Source organism: Henckelia pumila, chromosome 2, assembly GCF_033568475.1.
Source record: "Henckelia pumila isolate YLH828 chromosome 2, ASM3356847v2, whole genome shotgun sequence".
Classification (NCBI taxonomy): Eukaryota; Viridiplantae; Streptophyta; class Magnoliopsida; order Lamiales; family Gesneriaceae; genus Henckelia; species Henckelia pumila.
Window position 1 is genome coordinate 24,445,612 of NC_133121.1, and position 14,409 is coordinate 24,460,020.

The 14,409-nt window shown below is 38.7% G+C and overlaps 1 protein-coding gene across 2 annotated transcripts; it reads right to left on the reverse strand.

The window, feature by feature from the left end:
• Positions 1 to 379: 379 nt before the first annotated feature.
• LOC140882496 (E3 ubiquitin-protein ligase SIRP1-like) lies at positions 380 to 2,822 on the reverse strand. 2 transcript variants are annotated; one of them, XM_073288543.1, is made up of 2 exons: positions 2,643 to 2,822; positions 380 to 1,911 (listed from the first exon to the last, which is right to left on the reverse strand). In XM_073288543.1, the coding sequence occupies exon 2, from the start codon at positions 1,867 to 1,869 to the stop codon at positions 736 to 738; it is 1,134 nt and encodes a 377-aa protein (XP_073144644.1). In that variant the 5' UTR covers positions 1,870 to 1,911; positions 2,643 to 2,822; the 3' UTR covers positions 380 to 735. The 2 variants fall into 2 exon arrangements, with proteins under 2 accessions (XP_073144644.1, XP_073144645.1); XM_073288544.1 differs by lacking the exon at positions 2,643 to 2,822 and adding an exon at positions 2,245 to 2,577.
• Positions 2,823 to 14,409: the final 11,587 nt, after the last annotated feature.

Sequence of the window (14,409 nt, forward strand, 5' to 3'; positions counted from 1 at the left end):
ATTGTGGGAAAAAGACTATATTCGCGAAATTCCACTTATATCAAGACAGACATGTCTTCATCACATGAGTTAAGAGTGATATCTCATCCAACCCGTATATAATGATGTAACATGTCACAAGATATAAATAAGTTAAACAAAAAAATGAGACACAAGGGATGAGTAAAAAATTGACTCATCTCATTTTCATCTATTGTATCAAACGACACCTAAAAATAGCAAGGGTATGTATTCTTCTTTAAAACTCATTTGAACGTTTCCATGTGTTACAGGCTTATACAGTTAAATGTGTGTTGCATTTAACATTAATTATCACCACCTAATATCACCTTTATTTCAGCTGATCAAGTGGTATAATTGAATTCCAAAAGAGAGAATGTATTGAATACAAATATGATATAAACTTAAATGACCAGTGACCACAAACTCGAATTTACAGCAGCCCTAGTCATTTTATTGAAAAACATGATACACAAACATTTCTTACAAGAGCTTAAACATGATAAAAAGAAAAGCCACACGGATTCTTGCTCCACTTGGAAACATGTTCTGTCTGAACACAGGAAAGTTGAAACAAAGTTCCCTTTTTGCACATTCACAGTGTAACAATTATATACAAATGCAAGACTAAATAAAATCTATCGCATATATATATATATATATATATATATATATATATATATACGTATAGAGAGTGAGCACAAGAAAACCGATACCCGAGCTTACCCACGCGAATCAATTCTCATCTGGGTGCGAACTACTTGGGGGTGCATTGGAAGACATGGAAGATGTAAATGACGAATTCCCACTAGTAGATTGAGAAGTGCTAGATGATGAGAAGAGACTGTTGAATGGCCATGGAAGGGGTACCGAAAACCGTCTCCAATTATCGTTTCTGTCATCCCCACCAACCCCATCATGTTGATTATCGTTGTTACTGGATTCATTGCTGTCATTACTGTTGTTTCTCGAAACGTCTGATTCAATCTTGGACTCATCACAAGGTAATTGATACCTGCAGATGGGACAAGAGCTATGGAGCTCGAGCCATGGCAAGATGCACCCTTTGTGGAACCTATGCCTACACGGCATCTCCTTTACGTCAGCCCCAATTTCACAATCTTCCAAACAAACAGAACACTGGATTATCTCATCATTTTTAACAGTGGCCAATGCTTCCACAGCCTCCTTTTGAGCTGGTGGTGTTCCGTACCGGTTCGGATCATTGTCTGCCAAATGCTGCAGTAGTAAGTCTAAACCAGGACCTACAAAATAATCTCCCAAAGAGCCAATTGGGGCATGGTTCTGAGAATCGTTATTAGGGTCAAAAGAACCTCGGAAAACGATAGTTTGATTGAAGGGGTTGATCAAGACCATATGCTCTCCATCCTGATCATTATCCATATCTCTGTTCTGCGGATCAATTCCCGAGTTCCCAGGATCGGATATCATTCCTGCTCGTATTCCCTGGAGAAGCTGAAGAATCGTGGCTGAGTTTCTCCTCCTCCTCCTCCGTATCATAGACTCCAGCTGATCAAGTTCCATCTCCCCATTATTATGTCTCTGACGATTTTCATAGCCATCCAAATCATCATTGTCCTCGAATTCCAATCGCCTTGATCGAGGACGCCGATGATTACCCATCATACCAAGTAAGATTGGAGCCCAAAGGGAGAGGGCACCATCAGGATCTGACCCTCCGAGTCCAAAATCAGGAGGGCTGTCATTTCCTGGAGCAGTGACAGATGCTATCTCTTCAACGAAGCCACTTTGACAAAAGGGACATTTTACGGTCTCAATCTCCCTGACCGGATTCACCACTTGTGAACACATATGACACCAATATCTTGATTCCTCCGCCTCCTCCATTTTTTAATTCAAAACTTGGATTTTTGGATCGTTCTAGTTTCCCTAAAAAGAAGAAACAAGATTCCCATTTAAAATATATATCAGTTAAAGCAGTACACTTTGTCCATGACATAATCAAGCTCTCTCAGCAAGTCTCAATGTTTTCTAAAACAATAAAAAGTTGCCACTAATTTTAGATTAGATGATTCTAACTAACCAAACAACAGAATCTTGACATGAAAGAATGGAAGGAAAGAACAAGATCAAGGTAAGGGATCAAAATCCAAGACAACAAGATGATATCTTTAACCTACATCTTTAATCCCTTGTTTTATCAATACAAGAAAAACACGATCAAAATATTTTTACAAAAACAAAAACATCGCACCATCTTACCCTTTTGAGACCCAGAACCAATCAATTACAGAGTAGGACAACAGGATTCCAGAGTTGGTAAAATCCAAACAGAATGACAGCCCGTGGATGTTGAAGAACTTTTTCGGTGGTTAAATAATACAATGATATCAACAATTAATCAAACTCCAAGATTGAAAGGGTAGGTGAAACACAGTAAAAATAAGGTGGCATATTGCGTAATAATTTGTAGAACAAATAAATGCAAAAACGTAAGGTAAATTAAAAAAAAGCCCATTTCACCTAATAAAGAAAGAACCCTCCCCGAAAAGAAAAAATTGGTTGTCGCTTTCAAGATTGCGAAAAATACAGTACAGCCACACAATTTTTACCAGCGAAGAAGAAGAAAAAAATTGACGCAAAAAATTTCTGAGATGTACCTGGAAAAGAAAAGTCCGAGATTTTTCTGGTCCTCCTTGGATTTGTCTGGTGCGATTACTCTCTCAGCTTCCAGAGAAGAGGAGTTGAATGAATTTGGGAGCACCCATGGAATCTTTTATTCAACGAGGAGAAAATTTGAATATTACTGCGTAATATATTTTTTATATACATATATTAAATCATCGAAGGTGGGATCGGGTCATAGCGCTACGCGGTTTGAGGTTGTCATTGCCCCATTTTCAACTTTCTTGTCACCACTTATCCATTTTTTTTGCTTTAAATTTAATTAATTTATTTAAGTGTTTTATAATTTCCTTGGAAAATTACACTTTGATCATAATAAATACTTTTTTTTGCAATTTTTTTATTTTATTAGAGAAACTATGGTTGGTTTAAGCGTGCATGGGTATGAGTAGTACCGAGATGAGCGACCTCATCAAAAGTTTTAGTGTGTCAAGCTGACGTTATATAATATTGTTTCTGTTGGGGAAATGACCGACGGTAGATAAATGATAAGACTGATCTCGAAGGGATATGAGACAATATTAGCAGTAAGAAACGTCCCTTCCTGGACTCATGAATTTAACAACTCAATCCATCTGCGATGCCACAAGTATAAGGAAATAAAGTTGCATCTTAGCTAACAACTATAGTTTTTGGCCTAGTGGTAAGCGCTTGTTTCCAACAAATAACTTGTGTTGCATGTAGAAGAAATTCTTATGTAAATATATTTATTTAATTGAAGTTACCTAGTTTTTCAGCTGAATAGTCTTCTAGAACTCGTCTTTGCATGTCTCAACGAAAAAATAAAATATCTACTATTTTCAGTAAAAAAAATTGAATAACATAATAAAAATAAAAAGTTGTTATGCCTTAAATGCATAAATCTCGTGTTGTGAGATTAATGTTTTTAATACATTAACAAGTCTCAAATTTATGTTTTGATGATTACAAAATTAGGTTAATTGTTACTAATATTTTAAAGTGAGAATATTTCAGATATTAATATTTCTCGTCAAATAAAATTATTGGAAGCAAGTACCGATAGCCAAAAATTGAAGAAAATATTCAAAGTTATTCGAATTGCAGAGTTCGGACGATCCGATGCTTGATCGGATGGTCTGAAGTGTTCGGATGCTAGTTCGGAGGACACGAAGCATGGGTTCGGACGGTCCGAACCATATAATCAATATTTTAATCTTCGGAGTCAAGTTCGGAGGCCACGAAGTCAGTGTTCGGATGATCCGAAGACCCGATTGGATGGTCTGATCTCTTTACAGCGATAACAGATCTTGTCCGAAGACTTTTGCTCGACAGTGAATTTAATGCAGTAGATCAGACGATCCGATCTCAGTTCGGACGGTCCGAACAGTGCCACAGTTGCATATATTTGAATTTGAATCAGTACAGTTCAGAGGCTCCGAAGCCCAGATCGGACGGTCCGATCTCACCCGATTCAGCACTATAAATAGAGGCATTCCGAGGTCATTTAAATCACAACTCACTCAAACATTCTCTCATACTTTCAAGCATCATTTGAGCGATTATTCAAGAATTCCAAGCCCATTTCAAAGTCTCTCAATATATATTTGTGTATCGAGTTGTATAGGTGCTTGAAAATCGTTGTTGTGTATACTCGTGTGTGAAGCCGAGTTTATCGAGTTATTGTGGCTATCCTTGGAGCCCTTAAGGCCAAGTGTTTCGAGTTGTTGTGAGGCTATCCTTGGAGCCCTCAAGACCAAGAGACGCGGTGATCGTGTTGTTATTGTATCGAATAACTTGGAGCCATCAAGGCCAAGATGAAGTGCTAGTGATACCTTGGTTAATCGATCTTAACCAAGAAGGGGAGTCGTAGACGATTTATTGTTGAACTTCCATAAACATATCCTCTCTTATTTACCGCTTTATTTACTTTCCATCATTTATTTTATTTACTTACTGCATTTATATTTGACTGCCCTAAGTCTTTCGCTTGTGTTTTTGCAAAATTATTTTAAATTGCTAAAGTTACCAATAGAACCTAATTCCCCCCCTCCCATTAGGTTCCAACAAGTGGTATCAGAGCCATATTTTAAAAATATTTTTCAAAAGGCTCTATGGCAAATCTAGCAAGTGATTATGTTCAAGGGCAATCAACCAATCGTCCTCCTCTTTTTAACGGCACAAAACACGGTTATTGGAAAAATAGAATGTCTCTATATATCCAATCCATAGACTATGACCTTTGAAAAGTGACGGTGAAAGGTCCCTACATCCCTATGAAAATAGTGGATGGTATCGAAGTTCCGAAAGGAATGAACGACTTTTCAAAAGAGGATATGCGATTAATTTCTCAAAATGCTAAAATTATGAATATTTTGCATTGTTCACTAGATATGAACGAGTACAACCGGATCTCTTTGTGCGCCTCCACAAAAGAGATTTGGAAAAAATTGGAGATTTTCCATGAAGGAACAAATCAAGTGAAGGAGACAAAGATTGATCTTGTACAACTCAAGTACGAAACCTTCGAAATGGATGCCAAGAAAGATATTGATACAATGTTTCGAAGGCTCACTCAAATCATCAATGAGCTTGCACAACTAGGCAAAAATTATCCAATCAAACAAGTATGGAGAAGAGCACTTCGAGCACTATCCAAGAAGTGGGATGCAAAGAGAACGACGATCATTGAATCCAACAGAGGTGACACTTCCTCCTATGATCTTGATCAACTTTATGAGACCCTAAAAACCCATGAACTAGAGTTATCCACAAGAAAAGAAATAAAGAATGAGGATGAAAAGATCAAGGCAAAGGGTATAGCCTTATCAAGCCAAGTTGAAGAAGAAGATGATAATGATATGAAACTCTTTGCAAGGAAATTCAAAAAATTCATACGAGAAAATAAATTCAAAAATAATAAGAAGCCGGAGAAGGAAGTGACGTGCTACAACTGCCAACAACAATGACACTATGCAAATGAATGTTCTCTCAAGAAGAAAGTTGACAAAGGGAAAAAGAAGGAACTCATAGCAACGTGGAGTGACAGTGATGACGACGATGAGGAAGCCAACATCTGCCCTATGGCTAAGGATGATGACATCGTCTCCGACGATGATGATGAGGTACCTTATTATGATGAATTAATACACGTCTATAAACTTATGTTTGACATGACTAAATCACTTAGACAGTAAAATAGAAGTCCTAAAAATGAATTAGAATCTAAGAAGCATGAAAACTTAAAATTAAAGGATGATATAGCTCACTTAGAAAAATCATTTGATAAATTCAATGTTAGTAGTAATAAATTGAGCTATCTTCTAAGCATGCAAAAATATAGCTTTGATAAAGAAGGAATAGGGTATGGTAGTAAATCTATATACTTCACTAGTCTCATTGCTAAGGCTAAAATGAGATCACCCCCTATCTGTACTTATTTCTGTAAAACTGGTCATGCTAGATATAAGTGTAGATCATTAAGACATCAGTATAATGCAAAGAGTTATTTGAAATGGATAACTAAGATTTCTCAATAATCATGAGTTGACATTATGAAAACATGATCTAAGGGAGTTCTTCACATATCGGTTTAAACTGCCTTGTCTTGCGACTGATCTCCCTGATGAACATTTCTCTGTCTAAGGAGATAGGTTTTTAAAGAGGCCTTAGCCCTACATAACTTTTCTGGGAGCACTCTTGGAAAGTTTTGATTATGTTACTAAGTGACTATTGTTATATCCCTAACAATGATGGACCCAAAGAACTAAGGGTACAAAAATTTTTATTGCAGGGACAGAAAAGAAGTATGCCACCAAGCATATGGTATCTTGATAGTGGTTGCTCCAAACACATGATGTGAAACAAGGAGCTGCTCCAATCAATCAAACCAAAAGAAAAAGGGATAGTTATTTTTGGAGACAACAGTAAAAGAATCATTGAGAGCATCAGATCAATAGGTATATCTAACTCTACTATAATTGATGATGTTCTTCTTGTAAAATGACTTAAGCATAACCTACTAAGTATAAGTCAATTATGCGATAGAGGTTATGAAGTCAAATTCACTCTCAACACTGCACCGTATCACTCATGTCTGACAAATCCATAAATTTCAAAGGATATAAGTGAAAATGTTTGCAAGGTTTCTTTAAATATTTTATATTTTTCAAAAATCAAAAGCCTTGTATCCTTGAATGTTGATGACAACATTCTTTGGTATAGACGATTAGGTAATGTTGTTTCTAGTACCATTGAATTTTTTTTTAAACTTGATATAGTTGTTGGTATGCCAAAGCTGAATTTAAAATTAAATTCTGTTTGTGATGCATGCCAACTTAACAAACATACAAAGAAATCTTTTAAAAGCAAAAATTGTGTATCCATTTCTATGCCCCTTGAACTTCTCTACCTCGATCTATCTGGTCCCTCGAGGAACGCTAGTCTAGGAGGAAAGCTTTATACATTTGTCATTGTGGATGATTTTTTACGTTTCACTTGGACATTGTTTTTAGCCCACAAAAATGATGCCTTTGACTATTTCAAAGCTTTTGTCAAAAGAGTTGAAAGTAAGAAAAATATTTCTATCAAACAGATCCGTAGTGACCACGAAACTGAATCTCAAAATGAAAATTTTACAATCTTTTGTTTAGACAAAGGCATCGGTCACAATTTTTCTTGCCCTAGGACTCCACAACAAAATGGTGTCGTTGAGAGGAAAAATAGGACATTAATTGTAGAGATTGCGAGGATCATGTTATGTGAGCATTATCTACCAAAATATTTTTGGGCTGAAGCAATGAGCACTGCTTGTTACATCATCAATCGTGTATCAATAAGGTCAATTCTCAAAAAAACTCCATACGAGTTATGAAGGGGGAGAAAGCCTAAAATTTCATATTTTTGTGCATTCGGATCAAAGTGTTTCATTCACAATAATGGTAAGGACAATCTTGGTAAGTTTGATGCCAAATCCGACAAAGGTATTTTTCTAGGGTATTCTACTTCAAGTAAGGCATATAGAGTTTTTAATAAACGCACTTTACTTGTAGAAGAATCAATGCATGTCGTATTTGATGAAACTGTTTCTATATCTCCATGCACTCAATGATGATATAGAATTACTCGAAGAAGAGATGACCTCCTCAAGCTTGAATGATAACAATGATGCGAGTGAGGACACATCCCTTCCAAAAGAATGGACACTTCACAAAGACCATCCTATGGATATCATATTTGGAAGTTCATCAAAGGGAGTATCTACTCGTTCATCTCTTAATAATTTGTGTAATCATCTTGCATTCGTTTCTCATGTTGAACCTAAATCTATTGATGATGCATTATTAGATTATTCATGGATTATTGTTATGCAAGATGAGTTGAACGAATTTAAACGGAACAATGATTGGTATCTTGTTCCTAGACCTTATGATAGACATGTTATAGGTACTAAATGGGTGTTTAGAAATAAACTTGATGAGCATGGTTCTATCACTAGGATTCTCGGACCATACCTTCGTCCGTTGTTTGCTTGTTGATGTCGAAAACCTGGTTTCTACTCTCAATTGGATGCTATTACCAAAGCACCAGTCACTTATATCGTTGGACCCTCAATTAGACTTAATGAAGAAAGAAAACTATGAAATTTTACTCCAAAATGTCGTCCGAAGACCCCTATTTATAGACACAGATCGGTAGTTCCGAACTGGGGTTCGGTAGTTCCGAGCTTTGGATGCTCGCCACATTTCCGAACGCCAGAGTTTGGACGTTTCGATCCAACCTTCGGTGGTTTCGATCTTTGCATGCATTCACATGCGTCCAGTTTCATTGCTAAGTCATTGTGCCATGTCATCGGAAGATCCGATCTGTCACTTTGGATGGTCCGAACTGTGCCACGTGTCAGTTCATCTCGTGACTACTCATGGACAACTTGGCCGACAGGGTTCGGACATTTCGATCATGAGTTCGGATCTTCTGAACGTCACTATTGCTTGTGAAGTTGACCATGTTGACTTCATTGCTTCCGAAGATGTAGAGTTCGGATCTTCCGAACTGCCCGGTAGTTTCGAAGTACAAACTTTATATTTTCATTTTATTTAATACCTTGATTTGTCTTTAGTAACCCTTAATCATGTTTAACATTTGATTATCTTAAAACAGAGTACGGGTTACTACATTCTCCCCAACTTAAAAAATTTCGTCCTCAAAATTTTAGTCTGAGTAATAAATTAGGGAACAAGAACACTCATGTTTATTAATCAAAAGATATTATACATTCCATACTTATTAACAGGATATACAGCAAACAACTCAGGATAGTCTGTCTGCATCCGACTCTCAAGTTCTCAATTTGCCTCTTCAACACATAGACATTGCCACTGTACCACCAATGGTATACATTTATTTCTGAGGACCTTTTCTTTCCTATAAATAATCTTGAGTGGTCTTTTCAAGTATGACAAATCAGGTTCAAGCTGCACGTCAGTCGGATATATCACATGCGACTCGTCAGCTATTGTAGTATCCCGACTCCATTTTACAAGATTAATTGAGTAAAAATGATTAAGAAAGGATTAGAGGCTTAATTTGGACTTAATTGGACAATTTTTGGAATTTTGGCCAAGGGAAGTTCGGAACGTCCGAACTTGGGATCTGAGGGTCCAAACCCTTTGGAGGCATGAATCAGAGGATCGGAGGCTACAGATAGATCGGATCGTCCGAAACAGGATCAGAGCGTTCGATCTCAGTTAGGCCATGAAAGTGTTGAGGTGTAAACACTGATCAGACACGCAGCAGCTTGGAGTCTCCGAAGTAGGGATCGGAGCATCCGAACTGTGCATGCAGTGACGTGTTGCGCATGCAAGGATCGGAGCGTCCGATCTCCTGATCGGAGCATCCGATCTCCGCCTATAAATAGGCCCTCAGAGAATTAGAATTTCACACCAATTCCTTAGATCTCTCTTGATTCTAGTGTATTTTAGGTTTTTTGGGGTGTTTACAGCCTTCCTAGGCTTGGTCCGGAAGTTGGCGAGGCGCTCCGGGGTTGCAGCGGAGAGGTGCCCAAGTTCTGGGGCAGTCGTCATCAGAGGGCTGAAGATGGACGCATGTATAGATCTGGCTCCTTATAGTAAATAGAGAGTATGCTATAGATTATTTAAGACTTTTAGAATAAGATTATAATGCATGAGAACTTTGCATTGTAGTGCGGACTGTAGGCTTGGACTTAGAGCTGGTCTAGCTTGCCTTAGTATATGAGGTACAGAAGTATTATTCGAGATATCCAGATTTAGTATGCTTGTATTATGTGTTTTCATGTATTATGTGATTGCATGATTTATATGATACAACATGTCATGAGTGTATGTTGCATACATGAGCATATTGATCCCATATCTTTGAGATATCCTGTAGTAGGGCGCTCACCCTACGAGTTGTGGATGGTTGGATACATAAGTCTTGTGTCAGGTCACCGTTATGATTGGACACTTGTACTAGTATCAGGTCACCATTATCCACTGGGTATAGGAGCCACCTCCTGATGCGACGGTGCAGCGTGCTATATACTCTAGGCACGGTCTATGAGCTTGTTTCTTGATCTGAGTGTCTTGGTACCCAGTTCACTTGCATACATACACGTATAATACCGTATACTCATACTCTTGTACTGAGTCTTTTATGCTCATGTCCCGTACTTTGTTTCTGGACACCCTATTCCATGGGGCAGGTTTGCCTTTGGATGAGGCGAGTGGTTCCAAGAGGACTTAGGATTTGGAGGGCCAACGATGATGTCTAAGTTTACTGTTTTAATGTATTTGGGATAATACATTTGATTCGATATAGTTGTATAATAATTATGCTTTCTTAAGGATTTTATTTATGGTTTTCGCTGTTATTTCTGATTATTTGATTTGTTAAGTTAAATGCATGCTTAAGCTTTTGATTAGTAGGTGATCACGGTGCGGATCACTACATTTATGGTATCAAAGTATGCATAGTAATCTTGGGATCTATATTTTTGAAATTGGTATTAACCTTTAATCATCGTGTAGATGGCGGGATATGGTGACGAAAGTAGCCATGGCAGTGTAGGTGGAAGCTGGGGTGATCAGGGCAATCGAGAGCATTTTCAGGGCCATCATCACCATCACCATGATGATTGTAGGTGTTTCAGCATGCATAGGTTCATGCAGATGGGTCCTAAACCATTGATCGAAGGAGAATCACCAGAGGATGTGGAAAACTGGCTGCGGCGTATGGTGGTTTGTTTTCGTGAATTTCGATGGACTGAGGAACAAAAGATGGAAACTCTTGATTTCCTTGTAGAAAGGCGAGCACGAAAGTGATGGAGTTTTGAATCTGCACCCTTTATTGCAGCTCGAGGAGTAGCTACTTGAGAAGAGTTCCGCAAAGCCTTTATAAGCTGTATTTTCCTCTTGCATTCTGACAGACGAAGGCAAGTGAGTTGTTGGGTTTGAGGAAAGTATCGATGTCGATCAATGAGTACCAGCAGAAGTTCTTTGATTTGTTGCCCTATTTCCCCCAGATTCTGATAGCACGGAGGTGAAGTACAATCTATTCCTCCAAGGCCTTAATCCGGAGATCCACAACCTAGTTGCTGTGGGAGATGACATGACTTACGAGGGATTAGTGATTCGATGTCACCATGTAGAGGACAACATCCATCGTAACAGATCTTTTTTCTCGTCTAGACCGGCAAGTTCCTTGGATCCCCGTGCTCAATCTTTCAAGAAGTCTGGTTCTACTTATTCTTCCTCAGGATCTAGGGAGGTGATGCGTTTTGGGAAGAAGAATCAAGGCCCTTGCAGACATTGTGGTGGGAGTCATCCTACTAACAGGTGCCGGAAAGTTTCAGGGGCATGTTTCCATTGTGGGGAGATTGGTCACCTGAAGAAGGATTGTCCACAGGCCTGGGGAGCTGGTTCTTCTATGATAAGGGAGCATGACCTCAGATGCCCCTGGTATCGGCTGTGAGAGCTTGTCGAGCTCTGGAGTCTGGCGGGAAAGGCTACCTCATCTATGAAGTTGATACATCCGTTGGAAGTATTGATATAGAAGCATTGCCAGTTGTGAATGAATTTCCAGATATGTTTCCAGATGAGACTCCAGGATTTCCTCCAGTGCGCGAAGTTGAGTTCGGCATAGAGTTGATGCCAGAGACTTTGCCTATTTCTAGAGCACCGTATCATCTGGCACCATCAGAGATGCGTGAGTGGAAGCAGCAGCTTCAGGACCTTTTGGACAAGGGTTATATTCTTCCTAGTGTTTCTCCTTAGGGAGCGCCTGTTCTGTTCTTGAAAAATAATGATGGGTCTATGCGTCTGTGCATTGACTATCGCCAGTTGAACAGGGTAACAATCAAGAATAAGTATCCCTTGACTCATATAGACAATTTGTTTGATCAGTTGCAGAGTACTTCAGTTTATTCAAAGATTGATTTGAGATTTGGATATCATCAGATGAGAGTCCTGAGATCAGTATATAGCCAAGACAGCATTAGAACCAGGTATGGGCATTATGAGTTCCTAGTAATGCCATTTGGGTTGACTAATGCACCGGATGTATTCATGGACTTGATGAATCGAGTATTCCGGGAATTTCTGGACAAGTTTGTTGTCGTGTTCATTGATGATATTTTATTATATTCTCATGATGTAAATGAACACGCGTATCATCTGAGGCTTGTGTTGCAAACTTTAAGAGATAGACAGCTATATGCTAAACTAAGTAAGTGTGAGTTTTGGCTGGATCGAGTGGTAGTTCTTAGCCACGTTATATCCAGGGATGGAGTTTCTGTAGATCCGAGCAAAGTTGAGGCTGTAATGAATTGGTCGCATCCAACGACGATAGCTGAAATCCGTAGTTTTTTGTGTCTAGTAGGATATTATCGTCGCTTTATCGCAAATTTCTTGCAGCTAGCTCGACCTTTGACACAACTTACTCGGAAGGGCGTGAATTTTGAGTGGTCCTCAGAATGTAAAGAAAATTTTCTGTGAGCTTCGTAGACGGTTGACTTCTGCGCATGTATTGGCTTAACCATCTCGATCTGGAGGGTATGTGGTGTACACTGATGCTTCTCTTCAGGGACTGGGATGCATCATGACTCAGAATGGGCATGTGATTGCATACGCCTCTAGACAGTTGAAAGTTCACGAGAATAATTATCCAGAGCATGATCTGAGTTAGCAGCTATTGTCTTTGCATTGAAGATCTGGCGTCATTATCTTTATGGTGAGAGATTTGAAATCTTCACAGATCATAAGAGTTTCAAGTATCTGTTTACTCAGACAGAGTTGAACATGAGATATAGACTATAAGGCCCGGGATTATTTAATTTTAATCCGATAATATTTTTGTACTGGGATGATATCTCAGAAGTACCTGACATTGGGCCAGATATGATCCGTGAAATGACAGAAAAAGTAAAGCTGATTCAGAAAAGAATGAAAACAGCACAAGACATACAAGCAAAATATGCAAATATCAGACGTCGACCTCTATCTTTTGATCAGAGAGACAGAGTATTCTTGAAGATTTCTCCGTTTAGAGGTACAGTCAGATTTGGCAAGAGAGGAAAGTTATCTACACGTTTTATCGGTCCATACGAGATTATCGAGAAGATAGGCGATCTTGCTTATCGACTCGTATTTCCTCCATCTTTGTTTGGTATTCATGATGTATTCCATGTCTCTATGCTTCGAAAGTATCAGCCTGATCCTTCCCATATTCTTCAGCCTGATGAAGCTAAACTTGACGAGACTCTTAGCTACTTTGATCAGCCTATTCAGATTCTTGATCATAAAGAAAAACAGCTCAGAAACAAGACGATTCAGTTAGTGAAAGTTCAGTGGAGTCGACATGGTGTTGAAGAAGCGACTTGGGAGACTGAGTCAGACATGAAACAAATATTTCCAGAGTTGTTTCATTGATGTGAGTTCTTATTCTGTTTTCTATTGAATTAGACTCTAAATATTTCCAAATTAAATATTCTTGGATTAAAATTAAAGAATCTCGGGCCTTACAGAGACGTTGGATGGATTTTTTGAAAGATTATGACTGTGAAATTAAGTACCATCCAAGGGCTGTTAATCTCACTGCTGATGCCTTGAGTCGTAAGGTACGAGTGTCAGCACTCCAGACTGGTTCTGTAACAAGTATCATTGAAGATTTTTGTTTTTCAGGGTATACCTTCAAGCATAATAAAGGTATGCAAAGTATCCAGATGTTTGCAATTTTGTCTGAGCCAGCTTTGTATTCTCGGATTCAAGATGCTCAGATGTCTGACCCAAAAACTCAGCGTTTGGCTTGTTTAGCCAGAGATGATTGTACGTATGGATTTCATTATCAGTCAGATGGTTTTCTTTGTTTGTCTGGCTGTATTGTTATTCCGGAGAATGATACTTTGAGGGAGGAGATTCTATCTCAAGCCCATCGTTCTATGTTGAGTATTCATCCAAGAAGAAACAAGATGTACAAAGATTTGCGTACTAGGTTCTGGTGGAAGGGAAAGAAGAGAAGTGTGTATCAGTATGTTTCGATATGTTTGGTGTGTCAGCAGGTCAATGCAGAGCATCGACGACTTGGAGGGTTGCTTCACATTTACCTATTCCTGAGTGGAAATGAGAGTTGATCATGATGGACTTTGTGACCCATTTACCGATGTCCTAGAGAAATTGTGATGCTATCTGGGTTGTGGTGGACCGACTCACAGTGTCAGCACATTTCATTCCTTATAACCGGGACTACAGTTTTGACACGATGACTCGC

Coding starts and splice junctions, on each gene's coding strand:
- LOC140882496 (XM_073288543.1), bottom strand. CDS start 1,869: ATGGAGGAGGCGGAGGAATCAAGATATTGGTGTCATATGTGTTCACAA.